This window comes from Myripristis murdjan, chromosome 18 (assembly GCF_902150065.1).
Source record: "Myripristis murdjan chromosome 18, fMyrMur1.1, whole genome shotgun sequence".
In the NCBI taxonomy this organism is placed as follows: Eukaryota; Metazoa; Chordata; class Actinopteri; order Holocentriformes; family Holocentridae; genus Myripristis; species Myripristis murdjan.
Genome location: NC_043997.1, coordinates 6,213,682 through 6,235,906, shown reverse-complemented (window position 1 = coordinate 6,235,906; position 22,225 = coordinate 6,213,682). Strand labels below are relative to the sequence as shown.

General features: G+C 41.0%; 1 protein-coding gene across 2 annotated transcripts in view; it reads left to right on the top strand.

The window, feature by feature from the left end:
- The window catches only part of si:dkey-172j4.3 (diacylglycerol kinase eta), a 99,441-nt gene extending 81,073 nt beyond the window's left edge, over positions 1-18,368 (top strand). For both annotated transcript variants that reach the window (XM_030076259.1, XM_030076261.1), the window contains 14 exons: positions 1,610-1,781; positions 2,670-2,768; positions 3,659-3,743; positions 3,852-3,959; positions 4,894-4,990; positions 5,213-5,320; positions 6,388-6,501; positions 7,320-7,454; positions 9,267-9,430; positions 10,999-11,113; positions 12,499-12,588; positions 13,502-13,615; positions 14,758-14,875; positions 15,935-18,368. In XM_030076259.1, the coding sequence (XP_029932119.1) occupies positions 1,610-1,781; positions 2,670-2,768; positions 3,659-3,743; positions 3,852-3,959; positions 4,894-4,990; positions 5,213-5,320; positions 6,388-6,501; positions 7,320-7,454; positions 9,267-9,430; positions 10,999-11,113; positions 12,499-12,588; positions 13,502-13,615; positions 14,758-14,875; positions 15,935-15,987 (1,572 nt within the window). In that variant the 3' untranslated portion in view covers positions 15,988-18,368. The remainder of the gene's footprint in view (positions 1-1,609; positions 1,782-2,669; positions 2,769-3,658; positions 3,744-3,851; positions 3,960-4,893; positions 4,991-5,212; positions 5,321-6,387; positions 6,502-7,319; positions 7,455-9,266; positions 9,431-10,998; positions 11,114-12,498; positions 12,589-13,501; positions 13,616-14,757; positions 14,876-15,934) is intronic.
- The last annotated feature ends 3,857 nt before the right edge of the window (positions 18,369-22,225 follow it).

Sequence of the window (22,225 nt, the reverse complement as noted above, 5' to 3'; positions counted from 1 at the left end):
TTTCTGCAGACCAAGAATACATCGAAATGTCGACGTTTTCAAGTTTAAAAAACTGGTGGGGTGGCAGATGATGCTGTCTGCCGATCTTTCACTCCTCAGTTTGCAGGGTTCATGTGAGAGCTGTGTTCATCTTTAGCAAGTGAACTTTATCAGTCTTTTCCTAACGTTAACCGTGACCTTTTCCTAACCTTCGCCAAGTAGTTTTGGTGGCTAATGAAGTAGCTAAAGCATGAGCTCACGATAGCTAGCAGTTGGCGCAGCCTCCATCACATTGGCTTTAGGTCTAAATGTATTTTAGGTTCAGAAACTTTGACATTTTAAAATACTTGCTGGGTTGCATTGTATTGCATTTTATTCTGGCAACTGCTGAAGTTTTGGTCCGAAAACAAGAACTAATCACAAAGTCTGCCTGTTGGAGGAAAGACAGCAGCAAAGTAAAGTAAGGATTAGCTTAGGGCTTACATCGGCTACCTATTTAAAAAACAAACAAACAAACAAACAAACAAAAAAAAAAAAAAACATGGCTAGCAACTGTTGTCCACTTTCAGTATGATACAATTTTTTTTACTGCAGCATTAATCTGTTTTTTCAGTGGACGGTTTTAAACTTAATATATCAGTGATTGCTTGCTTCAGTCCAGTATTGGTATCGACTTTTTACAAATCTCTATCAGTGGAACCTCTGATAACACTTTTAAAGTCTGTATTTTACAAATTTGGAATGATGAAATTTAGATAATAATGTTTTGTGCTTTCCCAAAGTGAATATAAAACATTTGGTAAACATATTCTTAAGGTTATGGACATGGGCATCGCCAGTAATTTTGGGCCCCATGAAAACAAAAATAAATATATTTACTCGATGATGGTTTAATAATTTTATATTAGTTTTAACCTATTTTCTGGGGCCCCTGTCAGGCAAGGGCCCTTGGAATTGTCCTAACTTTTCCCCCATATATGGCGCCCCTGGTTATGGAGTTTGTAAAGCCGCCATGGTCCAGGTCTGTGGTGAAATATTTATCGTTTGCCCTTGGTTTCAAAACGCTCCACCGGTGGACAAAAAGAGGTTTAACACATGAAAACGACGGAGGTGCAGTCTTTCCCTCACAGAGCGGCGTCGGTGCCGTGAATAAAACAACACAGCTTTCAAAACGACAGAAAGTATGTTCTCAAACTCCTGTTCAGTAAAACACCGACCGGGGAACGCTGCTGAATTTCAGCTTTGATTTATGTGTATGCATTTTTCATATCTGGGGGGGAAAAAAAGAAACACGATGAAAGATAGATATTCTTGCCCAAGGACAGTTCTGTCTGTATTAATGAATATCAACTATCGTCTCCCATCGCCAGAAACAAGAAGGAAGAGTTTTCCAACCAATGCAAAGTTACTTAGAGAAGAAATATAGAGATAAGGATGCATTCTCTGGTTCGGCACCCAGGTTTTTGCAGAAATCAGACTGTTTTTGCCTGTAAAAAAATAAAATTAAGCAACCAGGATAACATTTTTGTCATGGAAAATGCTTTCGAATTTCAAATCAGAGGTCTCGAGTGCAGTGGTTCCCAAACCAGTCCTGTCCTGATTAACATCCTGTTGCCTCCCTGATGTCCAGGTGGTGCCAGCAGGCTCGGTGCCCGGCCAAGAGGGCGGCGGCTCCAGTCCCGGCGAGGAGGGCGGGGAGGCGGGCACGGAGGGCAAAACGTACCGGTCCAAGGAACAGCTGATGCTCCGAGCCAACAGCCTGAAGAAAGCCCTGAGGCAGATCATCGAGCAGGCCGAGAAAGGTAACGGATCCCAGTCGTCCAGGTCGTGGTTGTCCAAGGAGAGCTGAGTCGAGGGAAACTGGACTTTTGTCTTTGTAGAGTCTTGAAGACGCTTCACTTCTCGTCCAAGAAGCTTCTTCAGTTCTGACAGACTGGTGGGGAGTCTCGGGCGTTTCAACCTGTGTGGGAACGTTATCCCACCTGTTTTCTGGAGCTGAAGAAGCTTCTTGGAGGAGAAGTGAAGAACGTCCTCAAGAATCCACAAACAAGTCCAGCTGCCCTCGATTCCCAGATTTCCTCAGGCTAGCCAAGTCAGTATCATTTTGTAAATGCTCCTAAACAATCCTAAAATATTCCTAAAATGTCCCAAAAGCCTACCTACTGTGCAATCCCAGTGTGATTTTGCATTTGTATTTTTACTCTTTGTATTTTACCTTTTCTGTGCACATTTTTCTATTTATTGTCATTTGTTCAAGTCTTTTTTTGTTTTCCTCTGGAAGTGTAACACCTCTAACAGGCCTTATTTTTTTACTTTTGCCTTTGTTTTATTTTTTTGTTGCACTGTAATTTGTAGCACGTTGAGAGGGTTTTTAGAAAGTAGTCTGAAAATAAAGTTTAATAAATTGTTGTTACAATTTGTAGTATTATCCACTCCAAATAACTAAGAATAGCAATAAAATCATTATTACATGCACACGGGTATTTTAAGGGCACTGAAGCTCAAACCTTGCAGTCTTATTTTTGGCTGAAGTAACTGTTATTTGTTATAAACTGACATCCTCATAATGTAGTTGCAATTACCTCTTGCAACCATGCGGGGACGCCAAGGTGCAAAAACTGCATGTTAAAGTAATATTTATCTCCGTGACTGTCTCCTCCTGTGTGTGTGTGTGTGTGTGTGTGTGTCAGTGGTGGACGAACAGAACCGACACACTCAGGTCCACCGGATGTCGTCGTCCTCCTCCATCAAGAGAGAAAACAGCGAGGAGCTGAAGGAGGCAGAGCCGCGTGAGTCCCGCCGGGTTTTAACTCCGTTTGAAAATGAAACTACAAAGAACTTCAAAACGCTGCGACACACATTCTGGGAAGTTTTTTTTTTACCCTGAAATTCATCTGTGAAAGTTAAAAAGTCAGCGTCGTCTAGAGCTCAGCTTCGTCTGAGAGGAGGCCCACAGTTTGCAGAATATGGAAATGCCCCCAAAATATCTTGTTTTCAGTGCAACGTCTATTAAACATGTTTGGATATCATCTTATTTTTTATTTTTTTATGAAACACGCAAGTTCCACATTTTCCTGCATTCCTTCCTATATTTTATCTGTTATGTTTCTAGGCCAGGGTTTTTCAAATGTTTTTATGTCCTTCATGTTGACTTTAATTTAGCTGGCGACCCCCATTTGAAGTGATTTTTGTCCTGGGCGCCCGGATATGAGAAACATATATTTTGGATTGTTTTGAACTGTTTAGTCCTTAGAAACTAGAGTTAATTTGCTCGATTTCTTTCAACACAGGAAGAAACCACACTACTACACACAGCAAAAATTACTGGAATTAAGATATTACAAGAAAATTACACAACCTAATTACTGTGTGATTATTTGTGTTTATAGCCATTTTTAAGTGTCATACTTTGACAAGAGATTAAAACAATTTTAGCCTTATAATTTTCTAATGAATTGAATTATAGTAATTTTCCTTATTCTGGCTAATTTTACACTTGGCAGCACATTTTGTGTTTTTATATGAGCGTTATGGATTCTGGATTCTTGCAGACAGCTGAGTGCAGTTGCGTCATTGTTTGAAAATGAAGTTGAAACAGCAACAGTGAAATATGAAATTTAAACATGTTTGGAGATTATGTGTGTTGTCTTCACGCCTCCTGTTTTGTTTCTCGTTCAAGGTCCAGGAAGCCTGAGTCCCACGTCCCCCATCGTGCTGGAGAAACAGGAGAGCCTCAACACCGTCACCTTCAGCGAGGACTCTGTGTAAGTCTTCTGTGTGTTTTTGTATCTGTCACAATGTTATTCAGCTTTATATGTTCACATCTCAGGCAGGTATTTAAAGTAAAATACATCAAATAAAATCATCTACAGACAATGTTCAGAGAAGTGTGTGATGAACAACTACTTTGGCATCGGCCTGGACGCCAAGATCTCCCTGGAGTTCAACAACAAGAGGGATGAGCACCCCAAGAAATGCAGGTATGAACACACACACACACACACACACACACACACGGATATCCTATGTTCCAAGGGTCCATCCCAGGGTCCTATGTTACCAGGGTACTCCTATACGTTCCCAGGGTCCTACTGTGTGTTTCAAGCTCCGTTGTTCCTAGGGTCCTATGTTCCCAAGGTCCTGTGTCCCCAGGGTCCTATGTTCCCAAGGTCCTATATTCCCAAGGTCCTGTGTCCCCAAGGTCCTATGTTCCCAAGGTCCTATATTCCCAGGGTCCTATGTTCCCAAGGTCCTATATTCCCATGGTCCTATGTTCCCAAGGTCCTATATTCCCAGGGTCCTGTGTTCACGAAGTCCTATGTTCCCAAGGTCCTATGTTCCCAGGGTCTTATGTTCCCAGGGTCCTATGTTCCCAAAGTCCTATGTTCCCAGGGTCTTATGTTCCCAAGGTCTTATGTTCCTAGGGTCCTATGTTCCCAAGGTCCTATGTTCCCAAGGTCCTATGTTCCCAGGGTCCTATTTTTTCCCAGGGTCCTATATCCCCAAAGTCCTATGTTCCCAGGGTCTTGCTATATGTTCCCAGGGTCCTACTGTGTGTTCTTAAGCTACTATGTTCCTAGGTTCCTACTTTCCCAAGGCCCCATGCTTCCAGGGTCTTAAGTTCCCAAGGTCCTATGTTCCCAGGGTTCTATGTTCTACACATTCCACGTCTCGTAGATCTTTCCTCCTACACAGGAAGTGATGAGTTCCTGTTTTTTCATTTTTTTCATTGACATAAACAGAAGAAGAAGAACTGGCTAGTTAGCGTGAGTAGAGCTAGCTGCCATCAGACAGAGAAAAGAGTGACAGTTGATCTCTGGGAAGCGCAGTGTAGAATCAACACACACACACACATACACACACACTCACACACACACTTATTTACTTTTTCTGCTTTGCCTTATCATCCTGCAGTAGTCGCACCAAGAACATGATGTGGTACGGAGTGCTGGGCACCAAGGAGCTGGTGCAGAAGACTTACAAGAACCTGGAGCAGAGAGTTCAGCTGGAGGTCAGTGGACACACACACACACACACACACACACACACATGCAAAACACTGAGAAACACTCTCTGAAAGAATGAGGAAAGCAATGCAACCGGTTCAGTTTCAAGAAACACCGTGACATCAGCAGTTTTGCCCTCATGTCTTGAAGCTGATGAACGACTAACTGTTATCTCTTTGTCTCCCTCATCCCTTCTTTCCTCCCCCCCATCTCCCCTCTGTCCTCAGTGTGATGGGGTTCCCATGTCTCTGCCAAGTCTGCAGGGCTTGGCGGTCCTCAACATCCCAAGCTACGCCGGCGGCATCAACTTCTGGGGCGGCACCAAGGAGGACAACGTGAGTGTAGCAACAGCATAACACAGTAGGGTGGTGCTAAGTTAGTAATATTGATAAATCACAATAATAAGTAATAATGCAACCTTACTTGGCGTCTGTGGTTTACAGGACGGGCTGCTTTCAGTTTAGTCATTTTGCATTGAAATTTCCTTTTAAAGAGACAGTTCACCCAAACTATAATAAAGATTGGACTGGATTTTGGATTGATTTGGAAATAGTTCCTAATGAAACTCATCGGCAACGAGGCCTGTGGAAACCTCAACAAATCGCACAGAAACTACGTAGATGGATACCAAGACAATAAATAATAGATAGATGATGAAGAGACAAGGATGCAGAATATATTTTGCAGTGATGAAGAGGTCATTCTCATAGTCATTCTCTGTCTGTTGTCACATAATTTGAATTATTCAAATCGCATTTCCAACATTTCGGAGAAACTAATTTCTGCCGCCAGAATTGAGAAGCATAACCAATTATCTTTTGGCAAACAACAGTGACAAAATTGCTAATCAAATATTGAGAAAGTCTAGTTTTGTTTGCTTCTCCCAAGATGAAAAAAAGAGTTTGGAAAGTCCTCTCCAATTTGTAAAAGTTGGAGATAATAACTTTCTTCTCATGACAGCAATGTGATGTAAAAATCCTAAGAAAGCTCGGTCATATTTACCAAACCCAGCCGGCCTGTGATGCTTCAAAGCAAACAGACGAAAGAGGAGAAAGTTGGGAACGCCGGTGAGTCCAGCTGCGCTCGACGGTTCAGGAGACAGTGCTGATGCCCCTCTCAGCTTTTGATTTTTCATTTCCTGCTGGCTGAGAAGTGGCCGCACCTGACGCTGGGATTTAATTTCAGAAAAGACAATCGATCCCCAGCGTCTCGGTTAGCGGAGCCGGGACTCTCTGCACTGATCCGGGCTGATAAGAACAGCCGGAGGAACGTTCATGTCCTCCTCTGAATGAGATTTTGAGGATGAGCGTCGCGTCATTAACCTGTCAAGAGGCGTCTGATTTTGTGTTTTTGAGCTGATTGAGCTGAAAGTGAATTTTTTTTTCTCGCCTCTGATGTCCAGAACTTCGGCGCTCCATCGTTCGATGATAAGAAGCTGGAGGTGGTGGCCGTGTTCGGCAGCATGCAGATGGCCATGTCCAGAGTCATCAACCTGCAGCACCACCGCATCGCACAGGTAACACACACACACACACACACTCTTGCACCGACATGCACATACACAAGAATTTTGTCTTTTTTCCATTTGCTGGTTGCAGGTTGAAGGTTAAGAAAACAAACCCGTCCACACGGATTACAAAGTTTTCAGGCTGACTAAAATTTAATGAAGCTCACTGGGATGCACTTAATTTTAAAGGTTGCAACTATTACAAGCAAAGGGCAGCAGCTACGACAACAAATATAAAAAATGCTCTTTCATCCCAGCATTACTGTCTACCCGAGCAAAACAGATGCACCGGTGCTTTCTTTTTAAATTCTCTTAATTTGAGTAAAGAAAGTAAGTTAGGAACGTTCTCTTTTCCCTTGAAGTCACAAGGAATTGGCCTCTCCAGGGTGAAACAGGATGCTGGAGCAGGACGAAACATCACAATGTGTTTTAGGAAAGGGAAACTCACCGAATCGCAGCCTTTGTTGCCACCGGTGGGCTCTTTAAAGCTGTGAGGCTGCAGGTTTTATATGGCGGTCAGTTTTAAATGACATCATATAGACACAGTTTGATAATGGAGAAACAGCTAACAGAGACGTTTTCATTTAACTGGAAAGACACTAAAAGTATGTGCAAAAATAAATATATGCGCAGTTGTTGGCATTTATTTTTAAATGATATGATTCCATTGTGACTATAACCCTGCTGCTGAGGAGCTCTTGAGCAAGGCACTGGTAGTTTCTGACAGGAGAGGACCGTGAAGGTGGAGCATGGACTTTTTCCCGGACGATGAAGAGAAAACCAGTGCCAGAGCTCACGGTCTGCTGTCTGTCTCTGTGGCGTCTCAGTGTCGGCAGGTGAAGATCACCATCCTGGGCGAGGAGGGCGTTCCCGTGCAGGTGGACGGCGAGGCCTGGATCCAGCCGCCGGGCATCGTCAAGATCGTCCACAAGAACCGAGCGCAGATGCTGACCAGAGACCGGGTGAGCTCAGTGTACATGCAGAATCCTGATATGAACCCGGCAGTGAGCGCTGCCCGAGTCGACTGCTGTCTATTTCAAGGTTTCTTAAATCAGATTTACACCCGGAGAGTTTTGTTCTCTCTTCAAGCCGGTGAGAGCTCTCCTGAGCCGAGAGCGTGTCGGCACTTTAGTTTCCACGGCTCCCTCCTCCAGCGGCCGACAGCAGAATAAAGAGCGATGTTTACTCTGTTTTCATGCTCCTGAACGCAGCTTTTTGTCAGTGAAAAAAGACAGGTGTGTGTCTCAGGTGAACATTTTGTTTTTGAATCGTCTCTCCTAATGCTGCTGCCTGTAACACCTGAATTTCCCCTATTCATTGTTAAAATCTTTTTTTTAAAAACTGAAATGAAGAAAGGGTGAATCAACTGAATTAGTGTCATCTTCAGTGTCAAACTCAAACTTTTCTTCCAATAAGGTTAATAATCTGCCACTAGGATGAGATCATCCCACTTTTTTCCAGTGCAGTTTCACTTGTTTAAGGGATTTTTTAGTATAAATGTGTTGAAACAAGACAGAATGAGGCGGAGCAGCCACTCGGATCAAGTAAATGACACTGGATTAAAGAAAATTCTGGAAAAAAAAAAAAAAAAAAGAAGAAGTTAATTTGTGTTGGAAACCAGTGGGATTTTTTTTCTTTTTTTTTTTTACATTGCTTAAAGAAAAAACAAGATTTTAAGCGTCAAAATCAGCTGAAACGACTCTGTTGCTGTGTTTGCCTTTTGTTTTTCTGGTTTTGCTTTGATTTTTTTCAGCTCATGCAAAGAGATGCTTCAAATGGCCATTAAATGCTATTGTTTCCTTTTCCAAGTCCCACTCTGCACGAGTGCCATCACACCGGCGTGATGTGGTGTGAATGAGCTTTTCTGCTGAACAGCAAAGAGATGGGCGAGTGAGGAGAACCAAGAGCATCACATGTTTCACACTGCGGCTACAAAGAGCCGATGCACTGACAAAAAAAAAAAAAAAAAAAAGAAAGAAATAGAAATTGAAACTGAAAATCTGCCTCAGTATTGGTTGGGATTCCAAACTGAGTCAAGTACAACACAGTGACAAAAACCCACTGTAAAGTAAAAAGTAAAATTACTGACTTTAACTTTTTCAAGTTTTGGTTAGGGATGCACGTGAATCCAAATCCATATACAACAAGTAACGAATAATGGCTCTCTGCTGAATAAATCACCCTTCTGAACATTTTTCTGTAAGTTCAGCTTTAAATCACACACGACGTCTTCACAATCTGAGTTTATGCTACTTGAGCTGTCTTTGACATCCAGCCCTTTAATTTGAAGTGGAGTTTACACGTTAATCATTAATTACAATCATTAATTTAAGGGTAACGACTTGATTTAAAGGTAAGTTAACTTTAGGGTTAAGGTTAAGGTTAAGGGTTAGGGTTAGGCAGGTGATGGTTAGGTTCAGGTTAGGGTTAAGTTAAGGTTAAGGTTTTTTTTTTTTTTTTTTATGTAATTAAATTTTGAGGTGGGATTCTCTTATAAGCCCCTAGGGGTTTTCTGTATCTCACCTGCACAATCTATTGTTATTTCATTCTTGCTCTGATGTTTTGCTTTTATTGTGCAAAAAAAAAAAAAAAAAAAAAATAGGGTTAAGTTAAGGTTAAGGTTATGGTTAAGGTTAAGGTTAAGGGTAAGTCTGCAGGAAATGAATGTAAGTCAGTGTAATGTGCTCTGAAGTGATGGACATGAACATGAACATGACTCTGTGTGTGTGTGTGTGTGTGTGTGTGTGTGTGTGTGTGTGTGCGCGTCCCTCCAGGCGTTCGAGAGCACCTTGAAGTCCTGGGAGGACAAGAGGAAGATTGACAGCTACCGCACGGCGCGGCCCCGCCTCAACTCGCAGCAGTCCATGGAGTACCTGACGGAGGAGGAGTGCGCTCAGGTGCAGCAGCTCGGCGTCGTGGCCGACACGCTCATCACCAAGTAAGAAAACCGCACAGCAACGCCGAAAAACACCGCAGCAAGCCACGCCGCTCGCAGCCTCCGAGGCCAAATCTTGTTTTTCCTTCAAACAAGGAGCAAAATCTGCCAGTGGGATGAGATAATCCCACTTGTCTCCAGGATTATCTTGAATTAAGGGTCATTTCCCCAGTGGGCTGATCTGCCTTATTCCACATTCTCAACAAAACTGTCTTTCTGGCTTTTTGTTAAAAATTTTAGGGGGACTTTTTTTTACTCCATATTTTAATAATTTAGTATTATTTAATTTATTATTATTTTACTATTTTGTAATAATTTTATGGTTAATTTTGGTTACTTCAATTATAACTATTGTATAGGGTTAGGGTTAGGGTTAACACTAACTTTTGCTCATTGTTTTTTTTTTTTTGTTTTTTTTTTGTTTTTTTGTTTTTTTGTTTTTTTGGGGGGGTTGTTTGTTTTGTTTTGTTTTGTTAGCTTTATGTTTATTTTCTGGCCATTTTCTTTTCTTTTTTTTTTTTTTTTACTATTTTTTGCTAGTGGTATATTATTTTTTTTTTTTGCAATTTTTCTGGTCATTTGCTGGCTTTTTTTTTTAACACTTCTTTTGCAAATTTCTCTGCTTTTTTATACACTGATTTATACACTGGAAACAAGTGGGATTATCTCATCCCTCTGGCAGATTTTTATTTTTTTTATTTATTTTTTTTACCTTGTTAGAAGAAAAACAAGAGTTGAACAGTGAAAACGAAACTAAATGACTTGTTAACACGGAGTTTGTTTCCAGCTCACAACCAACTGTCCTCCTACGTCTCACAGCCTGTTTGACGATCTGCACCAGTGTGTGTGTGTGTGTGTGTGTGTGTGTGTGTGAGCTTGTTCTGTGTTTTTTCTTTATCCCACCACTTCTGCTCGTGATAATAAATTCTTTTATATTTGATTAAACAATTAAATGATTCACTCCCTGTTGTCCACAAAGTAAAAGCAATGGCATTTTAATATAAAAATACAGAAAACACAAACACAGTGTGTTTTTAAGTTAGACTCAATGTGTAAATAATTTTTTTTTTTTTTTTTTTTTTTAATTCAGGCGACAAAGCAGCGATGCAGATTACCAAAATGTGATCGGTTTATCCAAATAACGCCCATTGTACAGTCTGGGTTGATGTGTTGCATTCAGTTGAGAATAACCAGTGAGATCATGTCAAAAAAATCAATCAAATCAAAAAATCAAAGAAATATGATTGTAGGTTACATCTTGGTATTTCTCACACATCACAAAATCCACAAACTCTGCAGCTAAAATGCAGCACAGACTCAATTTGACGTCATATTTAGGATCAGTGTCAGTAGAAGATTTCAAACAGTCTTTTTGTTTGTGCTGCGCAGGATTTGACAGGTTGAGCAAATTTAGATCCAAAATGTAGAAACTGAATCTGTCACAGAAAAAAAAAAAACAGAGAGAGAGAGAGAGAGAGCAGGCCTGCGTCCCAACAGCAGATCGAACAAACCTGTGGACAGGCGACGGGCGTTTGACGTGGCGACTCTCGTCTCTGCTCGTCCTCCTGCAGGATCCGTGAAGCCGCCAAGACCCACAAGCTGGTGGAGCAGGAGCTGGCCCACGCCGTCAACGCCACCGCCCTCGTGCTGGCCGAGGCCTTCCCCTCCAAGCCCTCCAGCCCCGAGGTGAGGGCCGTGTGTGTGTGTGTGTGTGTGTGTGTGAGAGTGTGTGTGTGTGTGTGTGTGTGTGGGGAGGCAAGGCGGGTCAGCTGGGTGGACAGATGGAGGCCAGTAAAACCTGCAGAGTCCAGATCTCCAGTTACAGGCTGTTCATTTACCGTCCTGTTAACTATTACTACTACTACTACTACTACTATTACTACTATTACTACTGCTACTACTACTACTACTACTACTACTACTACTACTACTACTGCTACTGCTACTACTACTACTACTACTATCACTGCTACTACTACTACTACTGCTACTACTACTATTACTACTACTACTACTACTACTACTACTACTACTACTACCACTACAATTACTGCAGCTACTACTATTACTGCTACTACTATTATTACTGCTACTACTACTACTACTGCTACTACTACTATTACTACTACTACTACTACTACTACTACTACTACTACTACCACTACAATTACTGCAGCTACTACTATTACTGCTACTGCTATTATTACTGCTACTATTTCTACTGTTACTACTACTACTACTATTACTACTACTGCTACTACTACTATTACTGCTACTGCTATTATTACTGCTACTATTACTACTACTGCTACTATTACTACTGCTACTACCAATACTATTACTACTACTTCTACTACTACTACTGCTACTATTACTACTATTACTACTACTGTTATTATTACTGCTACTATTACTACTACTACTACTAGTACCACTACTAGTATTACTGCTGCTACTACTGCTACTACTACTGTTACTATCACTATTACTGCCACTACTGCTATTACTGCTATTAGTACTATTACTGCTACTACCACTACTGTTACTGCCACTACTATTACTCCAACTATTACTATTACTGCTACTACTTATACTACTATTATTATTACTGCCACTAAATACTACTAGTACTGCTACTGCTAACATTTCTATGTTGACACGTCTTGGCTTCTGTTGTGTCTCCTGCTGTAGTTCATTCATTCATTCATTCGTTTGTTCATTCACTCGTTCATTCTTTCATTCATTCACTCACTCATATACAAAGTGCACACTGACACAGATGAGTGGTCAAGAAACATGAAACAAACTGCAGCGTTCGTCTCTCACTGGTTTACATTAGAGACACTCAGATCACAACAATATGAGGTGGACGCATTATGTGTGTGTGTGCATGTGTGTGTGTGTGTGTGTGTGTGTGTGTGTGTGTGTGGCTTTATCCACTGTGTGTTTAATGTCTTTAATCTTGCTGATTAAATCATGTTAACAGTGATGACAATGTGGTGAACTGCTGTGCTCCTCCTCTAAACCTTGTGTGTGTGTGTGTGTGTGTGTGTGTGTGTGTGTGTGTGCAGTGTCTGAGCCGCAGCACGGCGGTGGAAATCGTCAACAGCAGTAAAGTCCTGCAGGCTGAGACCAGGATGCTGCTCGACGGGAAGCTGCTGGTACCAGACTGTTGTTTCTCTCTTCTTCACCCAGCTCATCTCTTTCTTTCTTTCTTTCTTTCTTTGTCCTCTCACGTTTCAGTTCCTTCTCTCCATCGTCTCAGTTCAGTTTTTGTTTACCAGCTTTATTTACTCCGTGAGGGAAACTAATTACCCTGCGTACAGAAGAATAATGACAACCAAACAGGGAATGGTTTAATGAAGATTTTTTTTTATAGTGTTTTGATAGCTTTCCTCCTTCTTTCATTTTTCCTATTTTACTGTTTTTTTCCTAATTTTATTGTTATTTATGGTATTTTTCGGCTAATTTTATGGCCATTTACTGGCCATACGAGTTTTTTTAGTGATTGATTGTTTTTTTGTAATTACCTTTGTTCATTAATTTAATTTTTTTATTTTTTTAATTGAATTTTCATACATATTCTTGTCATTCAACTATATATATATATATATATAATACAGTTTTTTTGACATTTTTTCCTCAATGTTTTTGGTAATTTTTGGTAATGCTTTTTTGCTTATTCTCTTAATTTTACTATTATTATTATTATTATTATTATTATTATTGCTACAGTTTTCAGGTAATTTTTTAATTTTTTCAAATTTTCTTTTTTTTTTTTTTTTTTGTGCTATTTCCTTGATGACCTTGATTTTCTTGGGGTTTGGGTCTTTTTTTTTTATTTGCTTTTTAATTTTGTGCAGTGCAGTAGCAGAACAGTTTGATGTAGATCAGAACAGCAAGAAAAAAACAAAACAAAAACACACTCACACACAAATCCCAGCGGCTCCAAAGACTTATGTGCTATATGTCATGTGCAGACAGATTTACAGATCAGCAGATGTTTTCAGTTTCATGAACACTTCATGTTAATCCTCACTAACTCCTCCTCCTCCTCCTCCTCCTCTTCCTCAGCTGGACTCTCCGGAGGAAGAGGAGCTCCAGTCGACTCTCAACAGCCTGAGCGCCGAGCTGCACAAGCTGGACGACATCCACTGGATCTGTCCTCTCATGCAGTGCTCCGAGGAGGTGTGTGTGTGTGTGTGTGTGTGTGTGTGTGTGTGTGTGTGTAGCATATCACATCGTAACCCTGCTCACTTTCCTCCTCTTTTTCAATTCAACCTTTATTCTCACAGTTCACCAGACGCACACAGGGTTTATAATACAAGGACATGAGCTGCCTGAACAGTGAAAATAAAGTAGTTATATTAATCATAATTATTATATAACAGCCAAATAAATCACTACTGGACAAGGAAAACAAAGATGTCTGAAATATATGCATGTGTGTATCAGCCCAACAGATACACACAAAAAAGATTATACAAAAAAATGTATAAAAAAAAAAAAAAATAGAAAACAAGATGTTGTTTTCTTCAACCAAGGTTAAAATAAATAGTAAAATAAAATAATATCAAAATTTAAATTAAAAATAAAATTAAAATTACCCCCCCACACACACACTTACACACAAAAAAGTAGATTATATAAATTTAAAAATATTACAAATGTTATACATATTACAAAAATAAAAAATATATATATATTTTACAAAATTATAATTGTATTATATTTATAATGCATTAATGCATTATGCATTATAAAAAATATGATAATTAAAAAAATATGACACCGTTTGATATAAATATATATATAGATATATATAATTTCATACAATTAAAACATTTGCCAAATCTAAAACAAGAGCACTGGAGATAATCCCACAAGTGAAACATGCAGTTTCACTCGCGTCAGGTTTCCACCTGTTTCAGTGTTTTCCTCTGTTGAAGCGAGGCAGAATGAGGCAGATTAGCCCAAACCGGATTAGAACTAAAGTCAGCAGACAGGCTGATGATGATGAGCGCCGTGTCCGAGTGTGTCCAAGTGTGTGTCCGTGTTTGTCCGTATCTGTCCGAGTGTGTCCAAATGTATCCAAGTGTGTCTGTGTGTCCGAGTGTGTCCAAGTGTGTGTCCGTGTTTGTCCGTATCTGTCCGAGTGTGTCCAAATGTATCCAAGTGTGTCTGTGTGTCCGAGTGTGTCCAAGTTTATCCGAGTGTGTCCGAGTGTGTCCAAATGTATCCGAATGTGTCTGTGTGTCCTAGTGTGTCCAAGTGTGTCCGTGTGTGTCCGAGTGTGTCCTCTCACCGAGCTGTCTGCCCTCTCGTCTCAGGACTCGGTGAGGGCGAGCGGCAAGAGCAGCGGCAGCAGCATGAAGCTGAAGATCATGCCCAAGGTGAAGAAGGAGCGCGAGAAGCTCCACAAGCAGAGGTCCAACAGCTCCCTGTCAGGTGAGCCGGCCGGGCCCCGAGCCGCGGGGAAATAAAGGACAGACATTTGTACGTCCTGCAGTGGAGGCACCATGTCTGCATCCATCAAGCCTCTTAAAACATGATGAGTAACAACAGCCTTCTTAGCAACCTGAACGAAATTTCAAAACCATGACCAGCTGATGTGCTATCAGAAAAGCCACATAAGAAGCAGGATGATTGTTTTGTTTGTTTGTTTTTTTTGTTTGTTTTTCAATTTTGGTTTTTGTAGAATTGGTCTTAAATTTTAATCCAAGTACCATTAAAAAAAGTCTTAAATCTAATTTGCCTTAAAAGAATACTGTTTGATACCATTCTCACCTCTGTACGTCCACTGGTTCAGTTCCTGTGCATTTTGTGCATTTGTAGCATTTTGTGTTAGCTTAGCATAAAGACTTGAAGTCTATGGGAGTCGTTAGCCTGGCTCTGTCTAAGTGAAAAAATAAACCTTACAGCGACTCTGACGCTGACTGATTTCAAATCCACATGATCCACTGTGTCAATCAAGACAGTTTCAGATTTCCTGTAATGTTTACTTTTGAATCTGATGGCGCTAGGCTAACGATTCCCATTGACTTTAAGTCTTTATGCTAAGCTAACACTAAATACTAGCCATAGGAACTGAACCAGTGGACGTACAGAGGTGGAAATGGTGTCCAACATCTGGTCTTGGTCTGGAGAAGTTGGGAAAAGGGATATTTTGCCCAAAACGTTGAAGTATTCCTTTAGGCTGTAGGAACCCTGCAGTAATTGCCTCCTCTCAGCTCCTACTGGTGGCGCTGGCAGTCATTTCTTCTTCTTAAACGACATTACGAAAGCCGTCCTTCAGTTTGATCGGTTTCCACAAATTTCAGCTTCAAATTTCAATAAAAATCAACAGAAATCAGCGTTTCTCCTAGAGAGACAAAGACGTCAGTCGACATCACACATATACAAAAAAAAAATTACACCAATATTAGGGGACGTTATCGTCTCTGTCTCAGTCAACAACTTATTTTAATTTTAATTTTAATTTTGTGTTTTTCTTTGTTTCTCCCACAGGAGCTTGGGATATCAAAGGCGGGGCGGGTGAGGCGGATTCCTCGGGCAACTAAAGACCCGCGACGAGGCGCTTTGACAACACCCCCTGTTGCCACGACAACCTGGGGTGGGGAGCACCCCTCCTGTTCTTCTATCCTCTAAACGGGGCGTGCGGCGGCTCGACGGAAGTGCGAGGAAGAAAAGGAAAACAAAACAACAACAACAACAACAACACAAACATCCTCCCGACTTTGTGCCGTCTCCTCCCCGTTTTACTTCGCCGTCCTCCATGTCGCCGACGGGGAGGAGGGTTTTTTTGATTTGAGGGGGTGTGGCTTCGCATCGCATCGCGTCACACACGCTGACATCTATGCTTTTTGTTTACCCGCCGGAGCCAGGTGGAGGTGGGCGTGGCTTACAGTCGACGCGGCCAATCAAAGAGAACGGGAGGACGACGGCGACAGCGTCTCCTAGCGACGGTTTCTCGCCGACGACATGTGTTTACGCGGTGCTCTCCTTGCATGTCGAGTGCGGCCATCTTGTTTTATACCTATCTTGACAAGCCGTTGCGTTGGTATTTTAATTTTCCTCCTCTCCTCTTCAGACACTTTTTACGCTTTCCTTTCTGGAGTCACGAATAACCTTTGGACTTTTTCGCTTTTTTTCTCAAAGACTTTCTACGAGCGTCTGTTTCCTGTCGCCGTCGCCATGAGAACAACAACGACAAAGAATAACAACAAAAAAACAAACAGCGAACTGAAACATCGCAGCCGTATCGTCTACCGAACTGGAGAATATCTTAAATGTTGCAAAAAAAAAAAAAAATTATATTGAGGAATGTACTTGTGTGGACTTGTATTAACCTGTGAATAATGATATTAATGATAAATCATATGGTTTTACAAAGGTTCTACTGTTGTGGTACTAAAGTGGTTCTTAGTAGGCAGTCCAAGGCTTAAAAAAAAAAAAAAAAAAAAAAAGTTTCTGATGAGTCATTTCATTTGGAATTGAGTCCAAAAAAAAAAAAAAAAAAAATCTAAAATAACATCAGACCAGCAGGTGTGAAGATTTCACTTGTGTTCATCGGCTGCTTCACTTTTTCAAAAACTTTACCAGTATCATAAGACAAAGTCACGTCACCGCGAGGTCTCAAGTATCAAGGTCTAAACGTTCATTTACGTTGGAAATAAGTGACATCATCTCACTCTGTTGTACAATCTATTTGCTCCTCACCCGTTTTCAGATGAAATGACTCAGCGAGGTGGATATTTTTGGCTTTAGTTTTACGGTGAGAAGGTGTTCAGAGACGGAGGAAGCATCAAGGACACGTTGACAAAACGATATAATTACTCGATATGTTACTCCTACTTTGCCATACTTGTGATTGTACTGGATAATAGTAATAATATACAACGATAATCAAACAACAAGTTGATAGATCTTGTGATGCACTGAGCTAAAATCAGCGATTATCTGCTCTCAGGCCTGCTTCACAGACGTAGATTAAGCCTCTCTCTGGAGGGAACAATCTGATTTTATTATTTTATTGTTTTTATTGTTGTTTGTTTTTTATTCCTCCCCTTTACACAACTGGTAATCTGTGAAACCGTCCCGGCTTTTTTGCTGCCTCCCCCTCTGAGAATCTCCTCGGCCACTGTGCATATTATCAAGGCCGACCGATGCTGTTCTGTGTGTCCCTGCATGCGCTCCGTACCTCGCCTCCCCCCCGCCGCCGCCTCACGCTTCAGGGTGAAGTTGCCTCGAACTGAACGGGTTTCGACGCAGATCGCCGTCGAGATAGCGCTTGCCAAGAGTTGGGATGGGCGGGGGTTTTTACCGCGTGACGACGGCTGTCTAAACCCTAAACCCTGCGCCCGTCTGGGTCTCCGGGGCTACAGCGAACACCACGGCGGCGTGCAAATCTCAAGTCAAAGCAGATTGATTTTGTGTTACGTTTCACACAAACTCTGAAACTTTCAGCCAACTGGGTTCGAGCTTTATGACGCTTCAAGCAAAGTGTTCTGACGTGTTTTTGTTTATTTATTTGTCTAGTTGTTTATTTGATCAGGACAGAGCACATAAATGAACATCAGTATAAAGTACAAGCTGAAAAATGACGCCGTAAGTCGTTTGTACAGCAGTTTATTGCGTTTTAAACTTAAGCGCCCTCTAGTGGTCCTGTACGTAACGACACTGTGGTGTAGATTTAAGGGAAGATTTAAGGGAAGTCCTCATAAGGAGGCTGGTGAGGCGCTGGATGGATCAATCAACACCAATTTTACCCGTCCAAGCCAGAGCAGTAGACAGGATTAGATAATATAAGCAAATGTTCACTGATATTAACAAGCTAATGTTTACATGCTAACATTTCGTAACCCTAACCCTGAACTTTTCCTGACCTTAAACAATACGACAAATCTTTCCCCAACCTTAACAATAACCTTTTCTTAACCTTTTCAAAGAATTTCTAGCAGCTAGACTTAGTTAGCTTGCTAGCTAGTGAGCAAATTGCTAGCTCGCTCAGAAAACAGTTCCTTGGGTCGTATTGGCTACTGTGCGTCATAATAACTCATATTAGGTAGATAATTTTGGCTAACATTTCGTAACCCCAGCCATGACCTTTTCCTAACAACAAACCTTTTCCTGACCTTAACCAAGTATCTTTAGTGACTCGAGAGTTAGTTAGCTCGCTGGCTAGTGAGCTAATTGCTAGCTCGCTCTGGTGCTTTGGGTTGTATTAGAGACGCTCGTGCATCGTACGAGCTGCTAACTCACAGTATTAGCTAGCTAACGTTCGCAAGCTCATGTTTCCTAACTTTAACTGTAACGACAAACCTTTCCCTAACCTTAACAACCTTTTCTTAACCTTTAACCTTTGTGGTCGTATCGACTGGAGGACTCGTTGAGATGTAAACATGTATCCTGATTTACGTCTGTAGTCCCTTGGCAGGTCGCAAAAAACACACAAACAATATATCTACACACAATATGACAACATCTGCCATTGGTTTTCTGATATTTGTCTCAGGCTGAGCTGTGATTGGCCAAGAAAATAATGGAAAACTGTATTTTATTGGCTGAAAGTGAAGCGGCGAGCCGGCGTGCGGTTCAGAGCTAAATCAGCGCCGGGTAAAGCTTTGACTTGAGGTCTGCAGCGCCCTCCAGCTGTAAATGCAGAAGGTTCGCACGTCGGCAAAGAGTCGGGTGTGAATGTAATCCGAGCCGGGCCTGGTTCTCCATGTGCCGTTACCCTGAAGAGGTCGAAACACACACACACACACACGCCGAGGTTTACGCCGACGTTTTAGAGGCAACTTCTACCCAGGAGTCACAGCAATGGTCCTGACGAAGCAGAGGGTCACCGATCGAGACCAAATGTAAACGTCTGTCAGCTGATTGGAGCTCCAGATGGGAGAGCGGGGCGCAACGCAAAGACTGGAAGAAAATGTTTACAATCACGAGAAAGTCTTTTGAGATTTTCTGTGATATATCTAACATGAACCCTTCCTTGTGCCATGTTAAAAAAAAAAGTAGTTTGAGGACCAAAATGTCCTCCTCCTGTAGATGATCATTAGACTTTATTAGATTTATCACAGGACGTTATGGGTACTTTTTTTTTTTTTTTTAAATCATTAAAAAAAATACATAACTTTGCTAAATTTCATGCCCATGGGTTTTAGATTAAAATGACAAAGGACAGATTTGACCCAAACGCGGCACAAGGATTAATTAAATCGTCCTGGTGGATTAAACCCCACCCCTCTGCTGCTCCAAGAGGGTGAAATCAAACATTTAGTTATGTATAAACACAGTGTGACCAAAGCCTATCGAGGAAGAAAAATGAACCGCAGCCAATGACCAAAAAAAAAAAGAGTGCAGTACAGTCTTTTGACCAGTGGGGGCAGCGCCGAGCACCTGGTAAACAGAGTAGAATGTGTGGCAGTCAATGAGGAGAAATGCTATAAAACAAATGCAACATTTAATTACAAAACTTTACGACTGACTGGACTATTAGCTGTTATTGACACATGGCCCAAAATTTATAATGAAGACATTACAACTAAAACTAAATAAAAATTAGTATAAAAGCAAAATTCACTTGCATTAAGGCTAAGTAAGGGGAAAAAAAACTATTATTTTTCCCGATTTTATTCATCCAACCACGCATCATTGTGCATTTTCTTAACCAAATCTTCAATTCACAATAAAAAAATAAGATCTTTAATGGCATTATTCTTTAAAAAATCTTAATTAAAAAAAAAAATCCCATTGACTTCCATTCATTTTACTGTTTAGCTCAGTTTTAGCGCCCCCTGGAGGCTCCAGATATTCCTGCAGGTGGAACGTCTCCCTTTTTTTTGAATGCGATCCGCTGTGACCCACTTGCTGAAAATTGTGTTTTTACATTGGGGAGCGAGGCTAAAGGATCATTCCTGTACATTTTCCCGTCAACGTAAAGGGTTAGTTCGTGATTTTTTTATTTTATTTTATTTTATTTTATTTTATTTGCGTTTTCCTCGGTTTAAGTGAGGCGAACTAACCCTTCACGCTGCAGAGCTCCTGTGAGGCGTTTCTAGATGTTCAGCTCTGATAGGATCGTGCTCCTGTGTCCATAGTGTGCCAGCTATACGCTCTACACCTTAGAGGCTTTAGTGGTGTCGTGCCAAGTGTGTATACCGAGTTCAGTGGAGTTGTAAGACATACAAGGAGTGTGTGTGTGTGTGAGTGTGTGAGCGAGAGACTGAAAGGGAGTGTGTGAGCTTAAGTGCGCTGCAAACGTGAAAGTCGCTGTATGTCGTACATTTCAAAGTTTACTGTATCTTGCCTTGCACTTTACAAAGAAGCAAATTTTACGGGGAAAAACAGATGTGTGTGTGTGTGCGCAAATGTGAGTGAGTGTGTGTGTGTGTACACTGTAAAGATTACGAGTGTTTTTTTTCTATTGATTTGACGATGAAAATATTCCTCCTATTTATGACAAATGTATACGGACAAAGTGTGTTGATACAATGTAATATAGCTAACCACACGTGGAAGAATGTCAAAAACATATATAGATATATAAATAGATGTTTATTACAGCAGGGGTTGTACGATTTCACAGTTTCACACGTGCTGTTTACCTCCATCCGAGCTCGAGGCCGCCCATCCTCCTCCACTGCCACGCCGACGCCGACGAAATGTTCAAGTTTAGCCAAGAGAGTTATTGCAACTTTCAGCCAAAGTTACTCAGTTCATATTCCCAGTGTTATTCTCAGTTACAGGCTACAAATCGATGTGAAATGTCTGTGCTCATTAAAAAAAATAAAAACAAAACAAAAAAAAAACATAAATAAAAGGAGAGAGAGAGAGATGGATATCCTGCATGTGTTGTTTGGGTTTGCAGGCATTTCTGTCAAATTCTGGCAAAATATAAAGAGACTGCAGTGTGTATTGTCATGATATGTGCTGTTATTAAAGGATACGTTTGGTGTTTTTCAAACCGGGCTGTATTAAAATGTTCATTTCCATCGTCTTTCACCGAGCGCAGCACAAACTCACCGCTCGTTTCGGAGAGGAGAAACTGACGCTTCTTGTTAACGTTCATTCAAACTAAAAGTCTCATTTTCAGCCACAAAAAAAAAAAAAAAAAGAAAAAAGTTGAAAGCCACACTTTCTAAAATGTTTTATTGAGCATTTAGCTTCGCTAGGTTGTGCTAGCAACTCTCTTAGCTGCTCTCTGTGTTGCTATGCAGAAGCTTTTGGATGTTTGGGATGTAGTGTGGTCTTTGTAAAGTAAAAAAAAAAAATAGTTCTAAACATAGTAATGAATAGTACTGGCTGCTCAGATTACTCGGAATAAATGCAAAAATCAAATGTTCCCATTTTCAAAAAGGATATTTATGTTTATTTAAGTTGCAGCTAGCTCACTGTAGCCATGCTAATTGCTAAGTAAAACCTCCATGGACAGTTTCAAAACATATTTGACTGTAGTTAATACTTTTTATTTATTTATTTATTTGCCCTGTTGGACTGTGTTGAAGGCTAACAGGAAGCTAGCAGCGGTGAGGTTGTGCTAGTGACGGCTTTAAACGATAGAAATGAACCTGTATCGAGCGTACGCTGTGCTGTAAAGCAACACAAAAAGGTGTCCAGCTTTTTTTTTTTTTTTGGTCTCATGTTTACCGCTCGGCACTAACACATTGTTAACGTTGAATATACTGAAAACCTGTTGTGGGAAAGTAAAAACGATGTCACCTTGAAGCTACAATAACAGAAACTGCGAGAACATGCTGCCAAAACTGGAAAGCATGCTAACTTATGAGCCATGTG